Source organism: Cyrtonyx montezumae, unplaced genomic scaffold (genome assembly GCF_038088225.1).
Source record: "Cyrtonyx montezumae isolate F1298 unplaced genomic scaffold, pur_monq_1.0 scaffold_3, whole genome shotgun sequence".
Lineage (NCBI taxonomy): Eukaryota > Metazoa > Chordata > Aves > Galliformes > Odontophoridae > Cyrtonyx > Cyrtonyx montezumae.
In genome coordinates, this window is record NW_027072034.1 from 95,003,518 (window position 1) to 95,031,308 (window position 27,791).

Consider the following 27,791-nt stretch of genomic DNA (forward strand, 5'->3'; position numbering starts at 1 on the left):
TGAAGCACCAGTTTCTAATTCTAGTGTTCTTGTTGATGACTGTTACTACAGAAAATAGTATTACTGTCTTTTGTCAAACAGTTGTATTGTTTCCTCCTCCTAAGATAGTTGCATTTCAGTGGCAGGAGAAGGGATATGTGTGGAGGGAGTGTGAACGATGATGTGTTCTTTCTCTCCACATTCGTGAATCAGCACATAGGGATTTTTTAACGCAAGCAAGTACTATTCTCTGTGTAGAATAGGACATTGGAAGAAATACTCTGAATAGTTTGGGATTTCAAATATCGTTTGAAATTCCTGACAGAAACTTCAGATAGACCTAAATCATGTATATTCAAATAAAGTTGGATAAAGGGAAAGTGCTTATAGCGTTTGCAATTCTTCTTTCAGTCTACCTCCAGAACTTTGTTGCTTCTACATCTGGTCATTTGAAATCACCTCCATTCACTTCCCACAGTCAAATGCTCTTCTGTTCCATCTTCTGTAGAACTACTGTCCCTTTAAACAGTCCTGGATTTTTTTTCTTCTCAGTCTTATTCGTTCTCCCAAATGCAATTGTGTATTTTCAGTCCATCTTAAGCCTCACATTATTTTCACTCTTTTTGTCTGACTGAAAAAAAATTCATGCTAATGGCCTTGGTCCAAAGCCAATTTAAATGAGTGGAAACACTTGTACTAATGTGAATGCGCTCTAAATCTGGATTGCTGTGCAAGATGCTGTGTAAAATGCAACTTTATCCCACAGATTAATACCATGAAGACTGACAATACTTCCTTCATTTTTGTTTTTGTCACAGGTGGTACATCTAGCTCGAAACCTCATATACTTTGGCTTTTATAGTTTTAGTGAGCTTCTCAGACTGACCCGGACACTGCTGGCAATTCTAGATATTGTTCAGGTTCCTATGTCATCGTACTTTGAAAGGTTGAGCAAGTTTCAGGATGGAGGTAAGAAACACAGTAAAAAAATTGTACTCCAGTGTGCAACTTGTTATGTTTGGGGTAATTTCTGGAAATCTTACTGATTTTTTTCTGAATTATTTATACTGCTCCTTGCTTGTCTAGAATTTAACTTTCAAGTCTGGATCCAGGCTTCAGTGTCCCTTGGATTAAGCATCCTTAGAAGGTACAAAGATAGCATTTGTCTGGGCACAACAGTGTACATGACGTCTCATGTGTGGCACAACTATTTATCGGTTTCCTCTTCACTTATGTAGTGTCACTTTCCAAGAACTGCAGAAGCACCAGATGATGGAAGTCTAGATGAGGCTATCCTGTACATCTGTTTGTCAGCTTAGAATATTCTTTTAACCAGATTGGAGTGCTTAGCTGGCAAGCCTGGGACAATGTTGTATGTCCCACTGCCTTTTGTACCATGACTTAAAAGTAGCTGTGCTGTATAGGCTTAAAAATAACATTGGACTTTTGCTGCAGTGAGACAAGTGTTCTTACGTTAAAATCACTGTAAGATTTGCTGGAGAGGCTTCTACAGTTGTTTATAAAAGACCTTCATCTTCAGATGGTTATATATTATCTTCAGCCCCCCTCTGCTTTTCTGATTGGCAGGTTGTAAAGCACTAGCTGTATAATTTATCTTTGCAATTGATACTCAGAATGATCTTCAGTGTCTGCTCAAGCATCTTATCAGTCCTCTTTCTTTCTCTGGAAGTACAGACTTAGACAGCATTAGGCTGTGAAGATGCCTATGGCACAAGGATACATAATTTAGAAGCAGTTTCATACTACCTATTCAGTACTTTTGATCACCTAGCTTGTAGAATTTCATGCCTGAAGAGCATATTTCATGTCTGAAAAACATATTACTGAAGCAAAATGGAGTAGTGCTTTTCATTAAGAAAAGACATCCAAAAAAAAAAAAACCAACAAAAAATCAGCATTTAGTGGTAAATTAAGATTACAGAAGGGGCTCAAGAAGAAATCACTGGGTACTGTACTTGCAGTGTGAGGGATATGAAGATTCTTAAGTCGTCATGATTTGCTTTCCATCCTGTCAGAGGTCCAGTAATGATGTTACTTTTTGTCTCAGTAACCAGATGGGAACTTAAAAAAAAAAAAAACAAAAACAACAAAAAAAAAAATACACCTTAATCAGATTGAGGATAGTCATTGGACCGTTATTTAGTAGCCCTTTTAAACCAGCCCTGTAGCTGTCTTCTAGGGTAAGTGACCTGTAAAGAAGTATGAACAAATGGAAGAGTTGCTTAACTCATATTCTGCAGCATCAGTAGATCCTATGGGGTACCACTATAGAAGTTAAAAAATTGGCATTGAATCTTGTTTGTTTTATATGAGAAGTCTCACATTTTAGTTTTGTTAAAAACTAACTTCTTTTTTTCCCCTTGAAATTCTAATAGATAGGGAGTTTACTATTTATTCTGTCTGTGTCTTAAAGGGGCATTTTTGGTTCAAGTGATGACTTACTAATAGTGCTCATTCTGGCACCTTTCAAGAACATTAAAATTTCTTGTGGTTTTAATTAAAAGGTTAAGTCATTGCTTTTCTAGTAAGTGTACCCTGCTGTATAATTCCAAAGTCAGGAGCCAATCTGCCTTGGCCAATACTGGTTATTTATTTTCTGAGAATTAAAATGCACGTCTTTCTCTGTACGTGATGGATCTTTCAAATAGCTGATTTTAGTCAAAGCAAGCAGCTACAGCATGTGTCAGATCTGGAAGGTGAAATGACATGATAGTGTTAACGGGCAAGCTACATGTTTGCCATTTAGCTCAGCATTATTTAGTTTACATTATTTGTAAATTAGAATAATGACATACAGGGAATACAACCATGATTTTAAATTACACGTGTCTTGAGATGCAATTCACAGTGTTAGGCATCAATTTGAAAAAGCCATCAGTGTGATGAACCTAGCTTATCTGCACATCTTTCCCACCCTATGTAAATGGCTAAAATTTTCTTTCATCAATAAGAGCCTTTCAGTTTGCTTTTGTTTCCACAGAGGAAGGTTACACTCAGGCTGTTTGAGTATATTTATAACTACCCATAATAAGCTCAATTTACTCCTGCCTCTGTAGTTCTCATATGAATTGTGCTGCTCATGTCTGGCTCAACAAATACCACTTTTTACTTGTTCAAGCCAATACACTGATTCTGGATCTTCAGTCTGGTTGCACATCCCATCTGTAGACTGAAGGGATTAAAGGGTAAAGATGTGTTCACAAACATCCCAAGATCTTGGAACACTTTCTAGAATCATACCTGGAAAAGTCTGACCACTGTGTCATGCTGAAGGCTTAGCTTATTTGTTGTGATTCACCTTGATTCACCTGTGATTCACCACCTCAAGGATTTCACCTTGGCCAGGGTTGGGATGGGGAAGCCCCCTCACTGTCATGCAGAGTTCAGTATCGACAAACTGCAAGTAGCAACTGCCAGTCAGTGCAGATCAGGTCAAAGGTGGAGTCAGTCTAAGAGTTTCTCTGGCATGGACCATTTCTCTTTTTCTTTATTCCTATCCTCATCACGAGGCTTCTGCATTCGTGTGATTCCGAAGGCAATTGCTCTTCTAGGAATCGATGTCTGTCTCACAGCTGTAACTCAGTTAGAAGGTTTGATTCCCATGATGTTTTTTTACCATCAAGGCAAGCATGCTGGTGTATGGTACTTCTTTCTATCTTTCCATCCTCTAATAATCATGATAAGAAAGTTTTATTTTTGACGTTGCATACTGGTTTCGGAGATGGACAATGTCAGGAGAAGGTGAAGTTTCCTCATTAATTCTGAGGGCTGTATAAACTGTAGAAGTGTCCTTACCTTCTGCCCTTAACGTAATGCATTAGGTTTTCTGTGAGGCTCACCTGAGGTCAGCTAGTTTTTGAGCGATGAAAAATGGTGTAATGAAGAAATAAAGTGTGATTCGTGGCCTCTTTATGATAGGTTCTACAGTCTTTATGGGCATATGCTGTAGAAAACCTGTAAAAATTAATACCTCTTTCACAAACAGAGCTGTAAGGCTTATTGCTTCTGGCAAATAATATATAGCTCTAAAGGGTTTGAAATAAAATGTGGTCCTTTAGGTACTGAAGTGCTGCTATTATGTGTCTTAAAAATGGCTATAACTTTTCACAACAAAAAATTAAATTGCATGAAGCAGTGTAGCCAAATCAACAAGGCAAAGAAAGGTAGAGCCAAGGCTCTACTGGATGTTTAATTCAGCTCTTGATAACTAGATAGTGCTTCACGTACAGTTCTCTGCCAGAGGAGCTGCATAGTCTAGCATTGCTGCATGCTTTAAGATGGCACTGAAACTTTTGAAAAGCTGCTGGTGGAGAAAAAGTGTAGGTCTTGCTGAAGACCACAGTCAGGGCTGCTGTGTCAGCAGTCACTTGGAAAGCTGTTACACGTACTGTCTGAAAACCTGCTTGAGTATGCTGACACTGAGGCATGGCTTGATATAGGGTCAACTGCACTGAGAACTGACTAATGACAGTAAAAGTTTTGGACTTCCAACAATCCACCAGATGTCATCTACTATAGCAGTGAGCTTCATAGGATTGCACGTGGGGAAGGAGGCTTTAGAGGCTGTGATGAAAGAAGTGGGCCTGGCTGGAAGGGTCTTAAGTATGCTGATGTCTGTGAGGAAACAGGAATAGGTGCTGTCAGTCTAGCAGTGGGGAGTCTGGATGGTGGTAGGTATGTGATGATGTGATGATGGTGGTAGGTGGTAGGTGCTAATGGACCTCAGATTGTAAGTAATGAGCGGTATCTGAGTGTGCCCTTCTGATGCTGTTGTCTTTCCCCTCTTTCCCCTTAAGCAACATTGAAGGCAGAGGAAGTTGGCTGAGGGGAAGGACAGGTGTCTTTGTACTGCCATACTCTTTATTGAGCCTTGAATCACCTCTGAATGAATGGTGTGCTGTGAGGGATAAAAGATGGGGATTTTTATTGCAGAAAGATGGTGGTAGGTAACAACTGATGTAGATAACCCAGTTTTAAAATTATATCAGGTATGACTTAGCCATATCCTCTGTCTAGATCTTCCTGAAAACCTAGCAACAACTTTTCGTGATCAAGATAGAGAGGTAGGGCTCTAGCTGAGGGGCACTGGAAGATTGCTTAGGATTTTTTCAGACTTGTAGAATGTTTTGGCAAGTGGGAAGAGGCTTATGCTTCAGGAAAGTAGAACAGGAAAATCTCTAAAAAAGTAGTTTTTGCAGCTGCCAATGCATAGTACAGATGGGTTTGATGTTGCTTTGTATCTAGGGATTAACTGAACATAAGCCAAAAGCTTCCTTTGGGAATGACGAGAAAAGCAGGAGGAGCTGAAGATGGGCCATCTGCTCAGTTTGTTAAGGAAAAATGGCTTTCAAAGTCTGTTGAGTCTCTTGATTTCTTTGCTATTGGAACCTTATATATCCTGTGGGATAACTTTGGTCTAGAAGCATCCCCAAGTTTAGAAGCGAAGTAGTTTCAAAGTGGTATGTAAAAATCTTTGGGGTCTTAGGGCATTCTATTGTTCACTGCCAGTCCTTCAACCTCTGCATTTGATTGTTTGAGGAGTTATTGGTTTTTGTAGTAGCACATGCCCTCTGGTTTGTGTCCTGCTACACTGGAACTTCAGTGTTTTCTAGGAGGTATTTGTAAGAAGTTACAGCATCTGATCATTCATTAGTCTTACTCAGGTCATGCTCAGGTTTGGTGAGATCAGAGAGCTGTCTTTCTAACTTTGTAACTGCAGTGAAAATAGGAAAAAATGCCACGTTTTTGCGAAGCATTTGACTTGTCTCCTTTTTCCCCCCCAGTATTTATGTATGCAAGCCGAACCATGTGTTGGTAGGATTAATGAAGAGTTGTTGGAGCATTAGAAACACATGTATTTATCTCTATATGGCCATTAAGTACTAGATTTCCTGAAGAACCCATTGTATGTCAGCTCCTATTTCATTACTTGGTTTCTAGAAGAAATAAACATGCAGCTTCTCCAGTCACTAATGAGAGCTGTCAGTTGTTAGAGTACTTTTGGAAATACAGGTGTTTTTCACAGGAAGATGTGGATGGTAGAAAAATGTTTCAGCTAAAAAAGGCTGATCTCTAGAGGTCCCTTCCAACCTCTACAGTTCTGTGAGTCTATGAGCAGCTCTGTAAGTTGAGTCACTATAATCCATCTTTCCTCCATCTGGAGGAGAGAAAGATTGAACAGTTTTAGTAAGAGTAGACTGACCCTCTCTGTCAACGAAGGACCATTTGCAGATCATTTGCATGCAGTTAATTTTTAAATAAATAAGACTGCACATCAGTTCACTGATGTTTTGGGAGCATCTGTGAAATAGGGCACTACTCACTCTAAGATTACTTGCCAGCCTTTGAAGCAGTTCGTTGTTTATTCGCATTCATTTACCACATGCTTCTCTTTACTATTTGTGAAATACCTAAAATGCTGTGGATACTTGTCTGCTGAGAACAAGTTGAGGATGCTGTGTAGCGACTTGCTAGGAACAACCAGAAGAAAAGCCAGCAGAACTGTCAAAAAGCTGTCTCTGACAGTTATTTTTCTGAGTATGGCATTTTGTCTTTCGCCATCTATTCTGTATTATGTCACAAATTGTTGTTTACTTTTATATTTTGTTTTTAGAACTTCTGCAACCAGTAAGTGACTTATTAAGAAAGTATGTTTATGTAGAAAATGAAGTGTCAAATTATCCACTATTTCGATTACTTGGGTGGTTGTTATCTTTTTTTCCTATGAAAATTGACTCCTATGAAAAGTCTTTTTTTCCTCAGAGGACGCTGTGTTGTCAGTTGTGCTAAATTGTATGAGATTATGCGCTGCAGTTTTGTGACAGAAACTGATATTCATTAGGAAGTTGTGATCACAGTAATAAAAAGTAATGAAAAGGAGATACATGGTTGTCATTTCAGAACATGACAAGCATTCTTCTCTTTCCTCTTACTTCATTGTCTGTCAATCTGGAGCTCCTTTAAATTACCACTTTGAATGAGTGAAATCACTGTGTGCACTTGGCAAACCTTGTGGGAGTGTACATTTAATAGGAGGCATTTCTAATTGGTTTCACTGCTTATGGAAGGCTCTTGAAATTGGACTCGTCAGAGGGAGAGGCAGCAGGGAGAGAAAGGAGAGGAGCAGGGAGAGAAAATGGAGAAAACAAAGATTCATGGGGATTGCTTGGAGCTCTCTTCCTCTATTGGTCAGCTGCAGCTCTGAGTATTTTTGCCCCGGCTTGCTGAGAAGAGTTGTGGCTGCTTTTCTAAGCTAGCACATTACAGTGTTTCCATGTGTATTCCTCCCATCTCATTCTCTGTTGGAAAATCAGAAACTTGAGCTCACAGAAGTCAACAAATGCGGGAGATGAGCAGGGTAAAGGTGGCGGTATGATATGAAGGCACAGCTCAGACTTTTATTCACTGCATCTTCAGCAAAGTACATGTGAAGGTGATCAGGGTTCCCTTCTATTCTTTCTCTTTCTCCAGTTTTAGCATAGTTAACTAACTGAGGCAGTAAGTTAATTTTTCTTTGGGTGTTGGTATTCAGGAGCTGAGATCAGAGCTCTGTTGGTCTTAACTGTTGGTTTGGTCACATATACTAAGAACTTAAGTATCTTTTACTGAGCCAGTGTATTTTGTCTTGCATTGTTTCAAGCTAGCTGATATGTGGTCAGTCCCTTGTTACACCACAATAACTTTTCTGTATGTCTTACCTTCTGTATGTCAAAGACTCACACTCTTTTCTGCTGAGACAACTGTTAAAGCAAAAGAGAACACAACAGTATGGCAAAAAGAAACAACTTGTTAACAAAAGTGCTGCTGGCCCTGTATGTTTAAGAATGACAGATTTAAATCCATACCTAATATGATCTAGAATTCCAAAGGAGGAGAGAGGCACTGAGCGATATGAATGGTGATCTACTGGGGGATCTTTTGGAAGAGAAGCTGCTGCTTACTCTTTATGTACATGAATTATCTTTGTATCTTCTTTCAAAGAATAGAGCAATTCCTCTCATTGTTGAGACCTAGCCAACTGCTTCTATCTATGTGTAAATTTGCTGTCTGATTGCTGTAAGAGGTGGCTACATTTCATCAGAACATTACAGAACATAGCAGTTGAAATATCTTGACTGAAAAGTATGCTGAATTGCTCTGGTTACTTTATTATTTTTGCTCTGAGAATGTTCTCCCCAGGTCTACTCTCAGTTAATTTAAAATAGTATTTGTCAGTACCATGCGGTTACTGGAAAGTTTTCCAAGATGGATTTAGCCAGGACACCTTTTTTCTAATTGTATAATGAGTGGAATTTAGTCTTCAAGGCAGGAACTCCTTAAGATAAAAGCAAAATTCTTCTACCTTATTTAGGACTAAATGCAGTTTCTAGTTTTCTAGAATAATATCCTTCAGACTGTTTTTAGAATGAAGTGGTTTAATTTTCAATTGGTTAACCCCACTGGCGTAAGTTATTTTTTGTAAGTAATTCCCAGACTGTCCAGATAGCAGTGCCTCTATTTATATTCAACTCTGTACAAATGCTGTTGAAGAGATTTTTAGATCTCAGTTGTGAATGAGAGGATGATGTCTTCCCAAGTGAGATGTAGAGCCAAGAATATCACAGGCCATGAAGGGACTGCACAACCTATAAATCTTTTGTGTTCTTTGAACTTATCAGTCAGCATTAAGGACATGATTTGAGTGTGATCATTTGTATCACAGTTTGGAGATGAAGAAGGTACAAGAAGCCAATTTAATTAAAGCTATTTTAAGGATTAAAGGTTCTACTTTAGTAACTAATTTAGTAATCTAGCTTTACACGCGTATAATTAATGTGATGAAAATTAGTGTTTAGAATACTGGTAGAAAGGGGATAAAGAGAGAGAGATGCATACAATTTATTCCACGTTTGTTAAGATTCGATTTGAATGGTAAATGGGCAATTTTCATCTTGTGGCAGGGATGCTGTTGGGAATCCTTTTGTTTGCTCTATACAATTTCAAGCTGTTAGAGGAATTTTGTGCTTGCCTAATGTGAGAATTTAGCCATTTCTTTGACGATTAGGCTTTTTCTTAACGTCTCGCAATGTCAGAAATACATTTTTCTCCTTCTCTCTGTAGAGACGTGGTGTCATTTTCAAAAGACCAGTTCACATTGGCATCCAGTCTGGCATGCAATCAAATGAGACCTCAAACATGACACTGATCTATCTCATTCATTTTGAATTTGCAAATTCTTTGAGTATTTTAAAGTCAGGGTTAAAAGCATCTCCTATTTCTACATGCAGTACTTAAGCTCTGTTAATTGAAGAAAGTACCGAAGAAGAGGATATTGCAAACAAAATAAAATACAGCTTTGATTTTTTTACAGCAGATTATCTAGGAATAGGGTCTCATCAATGTGAATAAAACTTGTCAATTTGTGGTTATTAAAGTGTACAGAATACATTCAGAAACTATTCAGGTTTACCTCATCAGAGCTGTATCTCTTTTGTTTGCTTTTGGTGGAGTCTAGGTCTTGTTCCTATTTCTGCAAAGAGATGCTATTTTTCACTTCCTTTCTTCCACTTGTCCAGATCTATGTTTTGCAAAAATGAAAACTAATTCTGGCAGGTAGGTAACATATTCTCATGCTTACTTCTCTCTGCCTTTGCAAGAAGGTAGTCATTGATTCCCTAAGATGCTTTTCCCATTGGAATTCACTTTAGGAAAAGGCAAGTATAATTTATGGGAACAAACAATATCTCTTGATAGAGTTTGTTGAACTGGCATCAGTGATAGGTCCTGTCGTAACCAGTCTGGACTCATCTGTATTTTTGCCAAATTAGTGTGAAGTTCATTTTCTTTCCAGGTACTGCTTACAAAGGGTGCTGTGATTACAGATACTAGTTTAACTTTCTGGACAACCTTTGGCCTGACTTTCTCTCTCAGGACTTTTTTGATGGGGGACATTTATATAAGTGAGAGTGAGTTGAGAGGGTCCACTATCTCTCGGCTTTTCCCAGAAGAGTTCCTGTAAACTGAGGGAATGACTGTTCTGGGAGCCAAACAATTATTTCCTTTTCTTTTACACAGTTAATAAAAAATAAAAACAAACAAATACAAAAAATATTAAGCCACAAACTAAACCAAAACCAAGAATAAAAAAAAAAAAACACCCAATGAACAGTCAGAATCTAACCCCGTGCACGTAAATATGTAGAGACTTGAAATCACATATTCAAAAGCAAATGTATACAGATTTTCAAGCTGTCCAGGTGGTCATCATTTGTAATGGGATTTATCATATTTGTCATGAACTTTAATAAGATGAAGCATCCATAAGCATGTCTAACTGTCTAGAGACAGTACATGCATACCCGCTAGCAGTTGCAGACTTCTCTGAGATGCTTTTACCCCATTCATTACATTAGTCTTTCTCCTACTAGTTAACGTGAGTTATCTGGTTTGTGTCCTGTTATCTGGACCAAGAGATCTGGAGAGATCTGGTTAATCAGACACGCACAGCTGCAATTCTCTACTTTGTTAATGTAGCATATAAGAGATTCAAGCTTCTCTAGTGCCAGAAGCATCTTTACCATCAAGCCTTTGTGTTGTGAGCAGTCTTCAAGGTGAAGACATCAGTGGGAATAGGCATGGCAAATAACTCCTTCACTGTGACTGCAGGGCGAGGTCATAAATGGAAGCAATGGAAGATATAAATGAACTGTCAATAAATGTTTTCTAACAGTAAACATTGTCAAATACTGGAATTGCTTGCTTAGGGATGCTTTAAAATGTGAGATATGTATCACCTAAGTATTCTTACAGATAGGTTAAATAAACCTCTTTCAAAAATGTTTCTAGATATGGATAGCGTGTCTGCTCTACTTTTTATGATTTCTTGAACATGCTAACAGGGCTGTAGAAAGCTTTTACATCTTTTCCATCTGTTGATCTGCAAGCAGTAATCCCTTGGAAAATCAATGAAGAAAATTGTCCCCAAACCGTTGGCTAATTTTAATGAATTTGACGCTCCTGATTTTTTATAAGGATTTGTTTTTCATTAGGCCAATTAAGACTGTAAAGGAGTTTGACAACATAGGTCTGTGTCATATATCTCTGCAAGCAAGCTTCACTGATGGCAAATGTGTATGTGTTTAATGTCTAGGAAACAATGTTATGAGAACCATCCATGGTGTAGGAGAGATGATGACCCAAATGGTACTAAGCAGAGGATCTATATTTCCCATCAGTGTCCCTGATGTACAGCCAAGCATTCACCCAAGCAAGCAAGCCACCACCTCAGAGAATGAAGATGTGATTGTAATGGACACCAAATTGAAAATCATTGAGATTTTACAGGTAATAATGATTGATAAATGGCAATCATTTTACATTTATTCACTTACTTACATAATGGCAGGTTCTATTACCTGAATTCTTACTGAGCTGTAATTCCCTGAGCTGTTCATTATGTAAATAACACTTTGATATGAAGAAGAATACTACTTTGTGTGAATAGTAGTACAGTTGTGGTCCTCACTGTGTTATACTTCCAAAGGAACTGGGTGCTATAGAAACTCTATCACTGTAACTGTGATAAAGCAGAACTTGTACGTTAAGCTACCTAACTAACATTTTCTGAAGACAATGTATCTGTTTCTAGTTTCATGAGCACTCATTTTACACTGAAATAGCTTATTTGACTTTAGTATTTGAGTGGACATAGACCCACTGAGGTCAAGCAAGGTCATACAATTTTGAAGTTTTTTTCAGATTTCCACTGTTAGCAGCCCACGACTATTCCCAATCTATTGCCCAGCTGAACTGCCAAGTTGTATGACACTAGCTTACTTCCTGATGATACAATTTTCATTTTGTGTTAATAATGAGTAAAGCGGCACACGTTTGTTCTGTGTATCAAATCCTAGTTCTTGCAATAGTTAGCACTGAAGGAGTTTTTCAGTATTTTCTGTAAATCCTGCTGATCTGTTGGAACCGTTGTCACTTATGAAGGATTGTGTTTGTTCTGAAGGCTTATAAATTACTTAGATTACCTTAATTACTTGTCATCTGAAAGGTTACCAGTTATTAGGTCCTCAATATGCTAATTTCAAATCCTTTTTAACTTAAGGCTTATGGAGTGCTACAGAAGTGGGATGTTGAGACTTAACGAGAGTGTTACGAAGTGACACCACCTTAAGAATACCATTTGTGTGTACTGTTTATCATTTCCCTTTGATTTGCTGACTATGTAAGTTTCCTTCCATGTGTCTTGCTCTGCTGGTTGATTCATAGAAGAATGATTCCAGGACACCAGCCTCTAACTGTAGGTTCCCTGTCTACTCAGAGGAAAAAGAATCACATTTGTGCCTTAACCTTTCCTCTACCACAACACATCTAGCACAAGATCACCTGGGACTGGAGAGTACTTAATCCTATGCTGTTACTGTGGCTTTGTTATGCTTTAGCTATGTGGTCAAATTACTGTAAACTAGTAAGGTGTTGTGTTGAGTGAACCATGGCAAATATGCATATATATGACCTTAGTTCATAAGAAATACAAAGTAGTTCAGATTCATTTAAAACATGATGAAAAAGGATTAAGTTAAATCATGGTACCTTTTGTTATTGGGCTATTAATGTAAAATGCAAGGAAATTTTAGATTTAATTGTATTGTCGTGCGCAGCTAGTACAATGAGATTAAGACTATTCTAAGAAATATGAGGCTTATAGTAATTGTTCCTCTTATTTTAAGTAAGGGCATATTTTTACTTAAGTTTCCTTAGTAACATCAGCTAGAAGTAAACAGGCAGCCTGATAGATTTAGTTGACATGTGGACTGTGAAGATGTGCAGTTGTAAAAATCTTGCTTCTATAATAACAAGGTAAGTTCAACACGGAGCCACAGTAAACTTACCTATTTTGTATTTCGTATTAGATTTTATTTGAAAAGATACTGTTTCTTAAACTAAGATTTGATTTGGTTTCAGATGGCATAGATGGCACTAGTTACATTAGGGAAATTCTGTTACCATACTCTGGGTCTGGGAAGTTTGTATGACTTCAGTTACAGATCAAAGAAGCAAGTTGGCATCATTTGCAACTCTTGGTAGCTTAATATATGTACTTTTATCCCTGCTGAAACGTTAAATAATTGTAAACCCTCACCATTGTGTGTTTATGTTTACTGTGGCTAGGAGCTTATGTGTGGGAAGTACTGCAACTCAGTTGATGAGCAGTTAGTTGTTGAAATGTAGGAATCTGTCAGTCCTTCAATTGGTGCTTACATCTCCAGCCAAGTTATTTTCTTCACTTTACCATTTAAAAAGCATCACTTGCAGGTTTCATTTAGGATTTTTCCTGTATGAGTTGCAGTTTTCACTGCTATAGGCACCAACAATTAAAAGAAAACATCTGTCAGGCATCTGAGTGGCTAAGTCTTGAGCCTGTCATATTTACATTCGGCCCCACTCTGCTTCTTATCTTCATGAGGCCTTAGATGTCTGAAATATGAAATAATTGATTTCAACCTGGGTTTTATTGATCTGGCCCATAGGCAGTGAGGACAAGGCAGTGTCCTGGTGCCCCTAGACAAGTCAGTCTGTTTCTTAGTATTTATCTGTAGACAGGGCAGTGTTTCATACATCTCAGGATGCTGGAGGCGCGGGGGAAGAAGTCACAGCAAAGTGAAACAACATAACTAATTCATTTTTCATAGTGGATGTATTTATAATAATAATAACAATCATCATCATGTATCCTAATACATTCCCTCATGCACACTCTAGAACAACAACAGAAAGAAAAAAAATAACAGCTAAACAATAATAAACAACCCTAACCCATGTTATTAAATAAAAGCCTTGTTTTAAACTTCTTTTTGTAGTTTATTCTCAGTGTTAGACTGGACTATAGGATATCCTATATGCTGTCTATCTATAAGAGAGAGTTTGGGGAAAACAATGAGAACGTTGATAGCTCTACCACGTCCCCTCCTGACACATCAGGGATTCCCTCAGGTAAATACTGCTATTGTATTGCAAAGTAATATAATTCTGTGTAAACTTCTGCATTGTTCTAAATCTTTTAGTAAGCAATAAACTCAACTTTTGGAAAGCTTGTGATAAAATGGAAATCTTAACAAGTCGCACTAAAGAGGTGTTTGCCGGTCTGTCCTCCACTAACTAAAATGTGATTCCTTTCTCCTGTTATCATGATTTATTCTCTTACTTGTACTCTCCCCAAAACACTGGAAGATGAGAAGTGTAGCACAGCATAGATTTTGAAAAAATGTTTGAGAGTGGATTAGGACAGCTTTAAGTGTGGTGAATGTAGTAGCATGGGAATTGAGTGGCTTTCCAGGGTGTTTTCTGGTGCACACAGAGGTACTTAAAAGGCTGACAGCTGTATGTGTGTTGAGCTACCGGTAAAGGAGGATTTAATTGGAGGTGCTGTGCAACAAAGGTGTGGCTGACAAATACTAAAGTCTTAAAAAGTAAGGTATATCAAAGTAATTCTAAAGATCAATAAGTGTGGTAAATAATTTCATTTATGAGAAATGCTATAAAGGTCATGTGTCTCGTTTTATTGCTTTATTTATTTATTTGAGGTTGACTGATCTAACAAAAAATGTGGAAGTTTCACATTCTGTATCATTTATGACACAGCATCATGTTGGTCCAATCTATCACTAGAATTTCTCTTCCAAAGTAGTAGTAAAACATAATTTAACTCTGCCCTATATTCTTGTTCTTTCCTACTCTCCTTTCCCTTTTGTTTTTCTGTTAAATAGAAGGAATTTTGCCTAGCTGAGGAATGCAGTTAGACCTTAAGTTGATAACATCCAATTTTAAAGACGGAGTTATCTTTCACTTGAAGGTTAAACAAAGATCAATGTTATTTTCAAATTTTTATTTTGATTGTTTTCCAGCAATTGTTCCGGACATAGATGAAATTGCAGCTCAGGCTGAAACCATGTTTGCTGGCAGGTATATTCTCTAAAGTTTACCTATCTATATTAATCTTTTTATTCACATTGATTCTTATTATGGGTGTCTCTAGATTCTGGATGTGTTTTCATACCCCATTCTCTTCGCTTGGCTACTTCTTTTTTACATAACCTACACACGGAGAGAAAAGTGCAAGAAAAAAACTGGATTTTGAACAAAGATGCAGCCCAGTGGGTGGGGCTTGTTGAGGGACTGGGGTGAACAACCCTCTTGATGATCTATAGTTGTAAAAGAGTTGGTAGAAAGTTTGTTCCCAAAGGCAGATGGAGAGTGGTGTACAGGTGTGTTTAGCTTAACCCCACACTATTTCTCTTTACAATGCGCTTTCAGAGATACACCCTTTTCTGGTACATTTTATGGCTGTAGACTCAAATTTCTTGGATCACCAGGTTACTGTTGACCCTTGCTATTTCTTATAGACCATGTGTCCTATTGTCATTGCGTCTTGTCTTTGAAATTATGAAGAAACTTCTATAAGACATAACTTATTTCATGTGACTGCAAATTAACTGTGGACCATTTGCCATGATCTCTGGTCCACCAGAGGCCTGTAGATGACACATGATGCTTGCGGAGTTTTTAAAGTATTTTCATCTATGCTGTGAACAACAGAAACAAAAAACGAGCACAGAAGATATCCACATTGTAGAATTATTACCCTTATTACTATACTGGTTTAACTTTACTGGAACAATTATAATTATACCAGTGAAAATATTTCCCATTTAGACAAGGCCTTAGACTTGGAAGATTTTCATGAGCTAGGAACAGAGATCTTCTAGATAGGATTTCTCATCTTTCCTCTCTGTCCCTAATGTGTTTTCAGTCTTTACCAGTGAGAGCAATGGCTCCGTTCCTCTCCCTGAACTCCCGTAATGTAAAGTAACACGTAGCCCTTGGCATATGCATATTCAAAATGAACAGAGAGACTGAATGGTTTCTTGGAAACATTTTCTGCTTTGATATGTTAAATCTGATTTCTGTTGCACTAGATTGTAAATATGATTCCAGAAATACGATGCTTTTTTCAATTCCCACAGTCTTTGAGCTTATTTTTTCTTGAATTAAGTTTTAATATTAGCTAAAAAGAGGAGGATTGAAAAGGATAGGGCCCAATTAATCTCTGATGAAATACCATTGACTTCAATTAGTTTGGACTATGAAAGAGCTTGGTGCAATTTATCTACAGCATAAATGAATGTTTTGCAATATAGATTTTAATCACAGTATTTGACACATTTCATACATATTTACTTTCATTCCGTAGTATCTCTTCTGCTACAAGACTGCCAAAACAGCATATTACTGTAGGATTTAAGTACTTACAAAATATGTTAAAAGGGCATTTATAATTTATATCCCACAGCATATTGGATTTGGATGTAAGAGCTGTATTGAATTAACATTGTATGTTTATAGCATATTTCTGTCAAAATATTTTATTTTCTTATTTTACTTTGTCTTTTTTCCCCATGTATCTGTTGAAGAAAAGAAAAAAATGCGGTTCAGCTTGATGATGAAGGGGGCAGAACTTTTTTACGAGTCCTCATTCACCTCATCATGCATGACTACCCTCCTTTGCTGTCAGGTGCTCTGCATCTACTATTTAAGCACTTCAGCCAGAGAGCAGAAGTTCTACAAGCATTTAAACAGGTATTAATGGGGATATAATGATTGTAGGGATCTGTGGGGAAAGTCTTTCCAAAGACTGACTTTTTTTTACCTGATTTGCTGTTTGTATGTAGGTTGCTTTGAACATAATCCTATTTGTTTCTGTGGAAAGTACAACACTTTGATGGAGCAGATTCTCAGCTAAAAAACAGTTTTTCAACATAGTCACCACCAGTAGCTATGCATTTTTTTTTGCCAGTAAGGAACAGTAGCCAGTGTGCCATTCATAAAAATCTGCACTAGCTGTGCATGGCTATGTTTCAGACGTGGCTTGTCTTTCAAGTTGTTCTCACCATTGCTGAAATGTACCACCCACCACCTCACTGTGCTCACATACACTGTTTGGTCTCCATAAACATTCAGCAAGTGTTGATGAATGCCAGTGGGTATCATTTTTTTTCTGCATGAACAAATTCAGTGATACGCTTTTGCTTCATACACATTTCCATGTCAGACATCATGTTGTCAGATTGCCCCTCTGCTGACATCTGTCACATGGCAACAAAATGTAATGGAGCATTGGTGGGAAGGTTCAACCTTTACTGCCATTGCACCAAGATCTGTCTCTGATGTCGTGATCCAGCATATTAAAATAGGAGTCATTACTTTTGGAGCATCCCTCATGGATTGGCAGTGCTTAAGGGACTTTAAGAAAAGGTCCCAAATCAGCAGAGATTTTTTTTTTGTAAGAGGTAAATGTATGTGCTAGTGCATATTCCAGTTGTCCATCTGTAACTGAAAAACCTATGTCCATGGTGACAGCTGGGGCACAGTTATCTCACAGTGAGACTTGATGTAGATCCCTCAGAGACAGCTAGTAGCTTATGTTCTGCAAGCAGTGTACTTGTGGCAGCAGTAAGACTTTCCTGTCTCCAGGATTACCTAAACTGGATGTAAAGCAGTACTGCTATAACTGTAGTGTTTTCTGTTGTAGCTGTTATTCAAGTGTCCTTGCATCCACTGTGTGATACAGATATGCCCAAACAACAGAAAGCCAGTAATATAGCCAAAGCTGTCCTCAGCTTTTACTCTTTCTGCTTGATAACGTTGCATGTGCATGCCCCATGTGTCAGGGGATTAGTGTTGGGAAATCTGATGTCATGGGGCCAGATAACAGAGACATCTCTGTTGCGTAACCCTATAACATATGTTGTTAAGACCATCTGATGCTTATTTCAGGAGTTTGCTAGCATGTTGTTTCATTATTATGTAAGATGTGGAGGCTTCTCTTGTTTAAAAACAGATGAATGATAAAGACCTGGAAAGCTTTAGTTTAATGTTTTTTGCAGTGGAACATAACTGCCTCCCACCAGGATGTTAATGTTAGTCCTTGCTGATGAGGTGCGTAAATAGCTATTATTACCAAGTTAGCAAGGATTTGAGTAGCTTAACATGTTTTCATAAAGGAAGGAAAAGGCTAATTGTCAAATACACAAAAAAGACTGTAGAGAACCTGGAATATGAATATCTCTGGGTGAGCAACATTCATAAATCCTGCTGAATAACAAGGTTTTACTAAGGTACAAGAAGATGAAAATTTTGTTTTACAAGGTAGCGAATATTTGCTTGCAAGAAGTGGTTTTTTTCTTCAGTGTTCCTTTCCTATCTGCCTTGTGACTGTATTCTTTTAAATAAATAGGTTTACTTAATGGTGCCTATTGTTTTACTGTGAAGATTATTGTTGTATTTTTTGGTGTATCATCTTCATTAATAATCTTGGGTGTGCAAAGAGCATTAGAGAGAAAGGAGATGTTTAGATAGTGGTAAGTAAAGAACCAGAAGTAACAGTGAGAAGGAACAGACAGTTTGAGCAGTACACAAAGACTAAATTGAGATTAATCTTAATAAGATGCAACTGCTCAGAAGGTGGGACCTGAATGAGCTATTCAGACAAGTTTGTTTTTTTAACTGGACTAATAGTGCTAAATATCCAGATATTTTAACTATTTGATAATAATGATCATTGAGTTGCTGATGATTCTGGCATTTCTTTGGATCTCCTGATTCCTTGCCGTATCATTATTTTTTCTTTTTTTTCTTACTTGTTTTCTTTTTCTTAGCACTTGTGTTGGTAGATTAAGCTGTTTCGAATTATATTGTTTTAATACCATGAGGAATCATCATCATGGCATCCGGGCTTACTCTATTGAGAGCTCAAGGCCCTGTGAATATGGACTTGTGCTGAAAATGTTTTTGCAGTGTATTAAAGGACGAAGGAGAATGATGTGAATATTACAGCTATCCTGCTTTGGTTAAGGTTTGCAGGTTTGCAACCACAGCTCTGCTATGGGTTTTTACTGAATGGATGCTAAAAGCACCACATATGCCATATTTTAATTTCATATGGAAGGTTAAAAAAAGCTTCTAAAATAAGGGTCCCAGAATGGAAACTGTCAAGTGAGTTTCCCAGATTAAGTGCCAGTGCTATAATAGCCTTACTATTTACTGTCTTTATAGGTTCAATTGCTGGTGTCTAATCAAGATGTTGATAACTACAAGCAAATCAAGGCTGATCTTGATCAGCTGCGTCTGACTGTAGAAAAATCAGAACTGTGGGTTGAAAAAAGCAGTAATTATGAGAGTGGAGAAGGGGGCGATAATCAAACCAAAGGGGGAGAAGAGCCAATAGAGGTGAGTAAATCAAAATAGCAGAGCGAGGATGACCAATATTCTGGTTGGGTTTTAGGATTAGACAGAATAGAAGATAAAACTTTTTTTAATCAGTGTGTTGAATCACATTATCAGTGAGTTCACTTCTGTTCTTTTCAGTAACTGCTTTCTTACTTCATAGAGCTGTCTTCTGTCCAGCAAGCAAACCAAAATGTATGGCATAATAGAAGTAATGTAGCAATCACATGTTGGGAGTTGTGTTGTCTTGATAGAAGGAGGAGTAGGAAATATATGTTCTTGAAGCTAGAAGAGAGGAGTATAATTGAGGGCACATTTTCACATATCCATAGCAAGCCTACATTCAACCAAGCAAAAGATTGACCTAAGAAAATCAGGATTTTTTAAGTGAACAATTTAAAAATAACAACAACGAAAAAAAACAAACAAAAAACTTTGATTTTCCAGACTCCTGGGGAATTTTGTGATTTGAGACTCTTGGACCTGAATCTGGAACCATGAATACCCGATTTTGTCCTTTTATTCCTACAGGTAGCTGTAAAGTTAAAGAAACTCCAGGAAGGAGGATTCAAAACAATGTGCTTTAGACAGAAGCATCTCTTAAGTGAAATGTTTTCAGTATGTTTCCCATGAGGCATCAGTGGGTCTGTATGGCTTAGCAGTACTTCAGTAGGCACACGGTATTATCTCTTGACAGGTCTGTGAGCATGTTGTATCAGAAAAGTAATACATAGTCTGCACAACTGGTTAGCTCATCTGATAATAATTCAATGAGAGCTGCACCAATATATAGCAGTTCAGAGTTTTGTCCCTTATTCTTTCCTTGATGAATTATTCTTAAATAGACATAACATGTTTTTACGTGGCAAAACTACTGTGAAGAGTTAGTTCTCTCTGATATCTTAAGTCAGACTTCAGAGATAAAGTTCTGGTCATAATCTTTGATGTATGAAGCAGATTACTAGCTTCAAGCAGATAAATATCCTTTTGAAATCCCGTGTTTTTTGTGGAAGAAGTCCTGAATATTCAGTACTGAGGTGGATGAACTTGTAGGTCCTCAGGGAATAAGCTCCATTAGCTTGTGCTTAGTTTCTCCCAAACAACATTGAAGTTGTGTACAAAGACTTAAATTACATTTCAGAATGGTATGTTAGGCCCACATTTGTCTTCACTTTTCAAGACTGCTGTGTTTTTTAAAAACAATCATATGTATTTCTTTACCCTTGTGCTTCCAGGTATTTTTGAGTCATCTTTTCAGCCTTTTTTTTAAATAACGTTTAGCTAGAGGTGTTTGTTTGGTTTGTTTTACATGCAATCACGTGACTCCAGAAGCAGAAGTTTTGAAAAAGTGGCCCTATTCTTCTAAACAAAGTATCCAGATTTCTCTGCAGCAGAACAATAAACCTTCCAGTTATACAGGATCATCTTGATAGGAAGTGGAGTTCAGAAATGTAGGAAAGTGTTTTGAGTTAATTCAGACATGAATTAGATATTGCATAATATTAGGAATGCTGAAGCTGATCTCACATAATTGAGCCTTACTTAGAAAAAGCGGATAAAGACTCTTTACTCTCTTGTCTCTAGCAAGGGTGCTATGAGTCTGTGCACATTCCCTGGACTATGGAAAGTGTGTCTTTATTGTCCTTTCACTTGAGTATGCTTTGATGATGTAGCACCAGAAACACATTCCTGAAAAGGAGAAGTATACAGTCTCAGTAAAAGGACTCATAGGTGAAAGTGGAATATAGTTCAGTGGAACTTAAAGAATTTCTCATCTTCTCAGCTTCAGAGAGGTTTCAAGTGGCATAAACTTTCAGCACTCTAAAGTGCTTAGTATTTCCTTGCTTCTGATCTTTGGTAGTTTGCTTTCGTTGTGGAAATGTTTAAATCCCACATCCTGAAAGTGGTGAGAAATACTCAGGGAGAACCTTTCTCACTGCAAGCTCTATGACTTCCCATCCCTTATAGAAAAGCGTGACAGAGAATGTCTATCATGGGGCATAACAAGGCAAGATATGCAGCTGAGTGTCTGTGGGATCCCAGTGGTGTGATTATCTCTTGATAACTACATCCTTGGAAGACTCTTATGGGTTCGATAAACAGGTTTTTATTTTGTTAGGAGGTAGGGATAGATTCTGCAGTTTAATGCTGATCAGCATTTCCAGATAAGATGTATAGTTCTCATGGATTATAAAACTACTTTGATTGAGGAAGAAGTCTGATAAAAGGAACAGGTAGATTAATCTTGGTTAACCCACAGTCCCAGAACAGGCAAGAGTGGTTAATTATAGCAAAGAGCCTGAAATATCTTCTGACGTATTGATTCAAACAGACAGAGAGAAGGCAGCTTGCATACCAACAAACCTAAACAAATAAAAATTCACTGTTGCATAGATCAACAAGACCATGCTTGAACAGCAATGCTGACACTGTTATAAACAGCTTCCATGGCCAAGTGGTTCAGCTAGATGTTCTTGCCCCACTCAAATTAAGACCAGATGGAATTTATAGAACTTACAATCTTCACAATCAGCTAAGAATGTTCAGAGAGAGTTTTCAGGTACCATAAACATTCAGATTGTTGTGCACATCTGACTTAGCCCAGTTTTTCTTTCTTAAGACACTGAGAAAGTCGAGGACAAAATGAAACTTGGAAACGTGCCTGTTTGGGTGGAACAAATAGTGGTAAAATCCCTGTTCTGATAGTACCTGAGTTCCTAATTGATTTTTTCCCTATGTCTGGTCAATGTTTTAAGGGTATACTCTCTTTTAGGAGGATCAGAAGCATGAAGGCCTAGAATAATTGTCTCAAATAGTGTTGAAAACGTGAAGTGAGGGGAGGATGTGAATGTGAATCTTTTAAACTTCTGGACAGTAACTTATGCATGGTTATTGAAGGGTCTTTATTATCTATATTATGTCTCTTCCCTGTGAAGGGCTGTAGTGCTATTCCTCCCCTTGTTGTTGCCTTGCAAAATTAGTTAATGTTGAGGAAGATGTAGTAGATCTGTTCTTGTTGTATGTTCTTTCTTACAGGAGCCAAATATTTTGAGTCCAATACAGGATGGAACCAAAAAACCCCAGATAGACAGCAATAAAAGCAATAACTACATCATTGTTAAAGAGGTTGGTGTATCTGTGTGATAAATTGATTTAGTAGTTATTTTAAAATATTCTATTCATGTTTTTATTTAATCTTCTTTTTGCCTACATATTTGTTTATTTGTTTACAGATTTTGATTCGACTCAGCAAACTTTGTGTTCAAAATAAGAAGTGTCGAAATCAGCAGCAGCGGTTGCTGAAGAATATGGGTGCCCACTTGGTAGTCTTGGACCTTCTGCAGATACCCTATGAAAAGGTTGGTCTGATAATTTTGATGGTAAAAGGCATGATGTCAATACAAGGAAGGTCTCAAAAGATCCGAGAATCAATTTGAAAAATTCTCCATGCTAAGTTCTGTGAGCTATTGTACAAATTTAAATTATGATTGATTTCTCTCCCTTAATACTAATGAGATTGGGATCAAGCTTAAGTATGACTGTCTACACAAAACGTGTTAATTATTAGGAGTTCATATTTGACTGCCTTAGGTTCCTTTATATCACTGTGCTGTCATCCCATTCCTGAAGTGAGCAAACCTTAGAAGTGCAGACACACCATACATTCATAAGTGATCATTTAGTGGAGCTCTTGGCAGAGTTTGTAAATTCCTCTGTTTGGTCCTGATGTGAGTGCTATTGTAGATATGTAAGATCGGCAAACAAGCTTTCAAGGACCAATTCTGAAATCATTTCAGTGTTTCTGTGCTGGGAAGCCTCTAAACTAGGTCCACTTATAGGTTTTCCATAAAATAATGTGATTTGTATTGATTTAGTGGCTGTGACCATAGAAGTGAATGATTTAGATGAGCTTTTAAATAGCATATCTTTTTAGATCTTACATGAAGCATTGGAAGGAGATAAAAGCTTTGGGCTGCGTTTTCCTGAGTGTAGTACGTAAATGTGATAGAGACACTAGATTCATCTCTCTTCAATATAATAATTAGTGCTTGTTCATATAGGTGGTTCATTACACTATAGTTTGAGTATTATATGAGAGAAATATAAAATCTGCATGACTCTAGACATATATATTTTTGTGGGTTATTTGCTTGAACGTTAACATGATCGACAGATATGCACACATATTTTCTATGTAACTGTATAAAAACCAAAGCTTTCTAGAAGTTGGAATCATTACAGACTGATGAGCACTTCTGAATTTCAAGTCACTTACTGCTTTTTTTTTTAAAACTAGGAAATGATAAATCTATGCAAGGAAACTGTGCTTTGAGTTCAGTACCTTTAATGTCTTGCAATTATTACTTTATTTTTGGTAGTAAAACAAAAAAACAACAACCCCACAGTTCCTCCAGAAATTCGTAAGAGTGGTGACTGCAGACTAAGCCATGAGACCTGAGGCTAAGGAAACTAGATGGAATGAATTGGAAACTTTAATGTTTGTGCTGTTACCTGTGTTTCCCTTTGGCCACATAGCTTCACAGTAAGGTACAGTGTTAACGGACTCTAAAGGAAATTGGCTAAGTTGCTTTTGCCAGAGGAAGAATTCCTGCCTTATGAAGGCTCAGGTTTTTTCCTTCTTGAATTCATATAGTGCAGATATAACAAGCATGTTTAGGTATGTCCAGCTGAAGCATTCATCAATTCTTTCTGCAGAGCGATGAAAAGATGAATGAAGTTATGAATCTAGCCCACACTTTTCTTCAGAATTTCTGTCGAGGAAATCCTCAGAATCAAGTTCTCCTCCATAAAAATCTCAATTTATTCCTAACTCCGGGGGTAAGTATGTCATTTCAAATAAAATATAGAATCACTGAAAAATGACAGTGCTAAGTAAATTATTTCATTAAATTATACCTTCTCTGCTTTCTCTTTTCTCCTTTATTGTTGCCCTTTATGTCATTGCTTTTAATGTTGCTGTTTTAAAAGTATAAAATAGTATAACCTATGGGATTTATGGTAGTATGTGTTAACATGGGTCACATAAACACATCTTGTGTAGCTTTACTATGATAATTCATTAGGACGAGGTAAAACTCATTCATCCTAACTCACATCTGGAGTGTAAGTCAGGAAAATAAATGTTGTGATTGTGGTTTCATGAGGCTTGTGTGGTAACAAAATCTGACCCATGTTTTTGTTGATGGTGCTTCCATTTGGTTTGACTAATATATATATTTTTTCCTTTATTAATCACTGTCTTTGCATTAGACCTCTTTGTCACAGTCCAACTCTTTATGTATGTCTGTGTTTACAAGTATGTATAAAATGACACCTCCCTCAGCAGCAAAACAGCCAAGCGTAATATATTTTAATTAGAAAGAGTGTGAATATTACTACTGTAGATCCCTGACCTCTGTACATTACTGATGGAAGTGTTTCTTTCTTTATTTATGAAGTTAGCAAAGGGTGCAGATCTTTCCATGTAGGGCACTAGATCTCAGATTTTATCCTATCCAACATTCACAGTTAGTTCAAGTGCCACGTATGGAGTCTATTTGCTCTTACACATTTTTTCTTTTGAAGCTAATCTTCGAGTCAGCTCAATTACTGTGCTTTTGTTCATGTTGTGGCACAAACTTCCTTTCAGATGATGTTAAACATAGAAGCATGCTCTAGGAGCACACTTGATTTTGAAGGAAAAGTCTGAAGGAGAAGCTCCCAGAATGCACAGTCTGGCTACTGGGTTCTTAGCAGCATCTCTTTCATAAATCTCTTTCATAATAGTGATCTGCTCCTATTGAGCAATTCTATTCACTGATACAAAAATAACCTTAGAGTCCCTCTTTAATTAATGTGGAAAGAGGTGTACTATCAAGAGAGGGATCCAGCTATACATGCATTGATTCACCTGCTAGAAATGCCTTCCTCTTATCAACCATAGAGGGAGTCAGAAGTAGGTAAGTGTCTTTCTGGAGGGTCTGTATGCCAAGTTAGTGGTGAATAGTATCAATGTGGTCTCAGCTGTCTCTAGTACCAAAGTCCCTACAGAGTGCTCTGTTAGTGTACAGCACATTATGAGTGTGTCTTCACCTTCCACGTGAGCATATATTTTGTTTATATCTACTTCAGGACCATTTTGTAGTCTTAGGAAAAAGTAGAGAAATGCCATCATAAAATCCAGAAATTGAAGTAACCTTGCTTTTCAGTCTCTGGGCTGGTGTACACCGTAGTCTTCCAGTTGTCTTTTACTGATGCACCTTTCTGTAGTCTACAGGCTTGTGAATCTTTCAATCTCAAAATAAATTTGATGTTTTTATTTTTATATGCTGTTTAGCTTCTGGAAGCTGAAACCATGCGGCATATCTTCATGAATAATTACCTTCTTTGTAATGAAATTAGTGAGAGAGTGGTACAGCACTTTGTACACTGCATTGAGACCCATGGCCGTCATGTGGAATACCTGCGCTTCCTGCAGACCATTGTAAAAGCAGATGGGAAATATGTGAAAAAATGCCAGGACATGGTAATGACAGAGGTAAGTTAATGGTCTGTACTTTAGTTGTTCACATCTTTTTAAACATCTTTTTAACACACTAGTATTCTGAGATTGCTTTCTCCACTCTTATTACTGATGGGATACAATGGCGTTGTAGCTTTAGAATTTTAAATAGTATCATAAATAATATTTTAGCAGACTTTTTAGGGATTTTAGTCTAATTTTACAGGGCCATCTATGTCACTACTAGAAAGAAAACATGGTTATTGTCATGTTGATAATAAGATGTCTGTATGTAAAAGATGTAGCATCTGAGTAACATAAACCTTCATTTTCCTGTGGTGTTATCTTAGGATCTGATGTACAAATCCATCTTGCACGTTCTGGTATGGTTTTGCCACGTAGTATGCTCTTATCCCAATGGATTTATCTAAGTAGTGTTTTAGACCACCTTTTTTAACTGTGTAATCCTGTAAAGATCCTTCCTTCTACTTTCTGCTTTTGTTTACAGTGCTGTAATTTTGGAGCATTTCTGCTAGAGCTTGTAGAGCTACTCTAGATAAATGTGGAGTTTGACCTGGTAAATTTCACAGAGTGCTTTGTGGACATATCTTTATGCCAATAATGTTACTAAGAAAATACTTATTTGACTTCTCTACAAGTAGGATTACATGTATAGTGTGCACGATAAGTGGAGTCTTTGACTTTCACTCATACATTTAACTGTAATTATTTTAAAAGCTCAACGAGATTATTAAGTGGGTAAAACAGAATATTGTCAAAAGTCTAGGTAAGATCATAGTAACAAACGTTTTTCTGTACTTTAGAAGTGCATTTTCAGAAAGAAAGCAGAAATAATCTATAGTTGTGGTATGAACAGAACTAAAACCTGATGAAATGTCATTCCACAGCAACAAAGAAGTAAAACTTCTAATTGAGAAAATAAAGCTTTGGCCTACATGGATGACCTTTAATGGAATCTACCTCAACCTTTTCAATTTGACTGAAGTGTTTTAAAATGTAATATCAATTACAAGCCTTTTGATTTACATAATTCAAATAGTTCTTGTGCCGTAGTGCTTTTAGATATTTCCCCATCCATCTCAGCTTTTTATGGATTTTTACTTTCTGATCAAACACAGTTTTGAGGATTTTCTCAATTTAAATACATTTTGTTACCGATATATAATAGCAGAAAGATAAATTCTTATATTGCATTTTCAAATTGACTGCATGATGAAAAATGAAATGAACTTGTGTATGACATTTAAATCATCTTTTCTGTAAGAAAGCACTCTTATTTTTACTGAAGGAGAATTGCAGAATGGTAGGGGTTGGAAGGGACCACTGGAGATCAAGTCTGAGCCCCAGCTAAAGCAGGTTCCCTACAGTATTTACACAGAAAAACATCCAGGCAGACTCTAGATATACCCAGAGAAGGAGACGTTGCAACCTCTCTGGGCGGCCTGTTCCAGTGCTCTGTCACCCCCTCAGTAAACAAATTCTTCTTCATGTTTGTATGGAACTTTCTGTGTTGCAGTTTTTGACCATTACCCCTTGTTCCATTTGACTTCTTCAATTTAAATGTTTATGAACAGTGATGAGACCCCCTCCCAGTCTTTTCTTCTTCATCTTTAACTGTCCTAGATCTCTCAGCCTTTCATCAAAAGGGAGGTGCTCCATGCTCCTAGTAATATTTATGGCCCTCTGCTGGACTCTCGCCAGGAGGTCCCTGCCTTTTTTGAACTGAGGAGCCCAGATCTTTACATAGTACTTCAGATGTGGCCCCACCAGGGCAAAGTAGAGGGAGAGGATCATCTCCCTTGAGCTGCTGGCCACACACTTTTTAAGCACCCCAGGGTATCATTGGCCTTGGCCACGAGGGCACACTCTGGCTCATGGTGAGCCTGTTGTCCAGCAGGACACCCAGCTCCTTCTCTGCAGAGCTCTGTTTCAGAAGATCATCCCCCAGCCTGTACTGATGCATGCAATGATGACTTGGTTAAAAAAAAAATGCAGG

At 37.5% G+C, this 27,791-nt stretch overlaps 1 protein-coding gene across 1 annotated transcript in view; it reads left to right on the top strand.

The window, feature by feature from the left end:
- ITPR2 (inositol 1,4,5-trisphosphate receptor type 2) overlaps positions 1 to 27,791 on the top strand; it is a 255,879-nt gene that overhangs the window by 87,909 nt on the left and 140,179 nt on the right. Inside the window, exons 21-30 of the mRNA XM_065742442.1 lie at positions 798 to 948; positions 11,129 to 11,322; positions 13,851 to 13,983; positions 14,895 to 14,952; positions 16,461 to 16,626; positions 19,102 to 19,275; positions 22,312 to 22,398; positions 22,506 to 22,631; positions 23,989 to 24,111; positions 25,610 to 25,810. Of these exons, the coding sequence (XP_065598514.1) occupies positions 798 to 948; positions 11,129 to 11,322; positions 13,851 to 13,983; positions 14,895 to 14,952; positions 16,461 to 16,626; positions 19,102 to 19,275; positions 22,312 to 22,398; positions 22,506 to 22,631; positions 23,989 to 24,111; positions 25,610 to 25,810 (1,413 nt within the window). The remainder of the gene's footprint in view (positions 1 to 797; positions 949 to 11,128; positions 11,323 to 13,850; positions 13,984 to 14,894; positions 14,953 to 16,460; positions 16,627 to 19,101; positions 19,276 to 22,311; positions 22,399 to 22,505; positions 22,632 to 23,988; positions 24,112 to 25,609; positions 25,811 to 27,791) is intronic.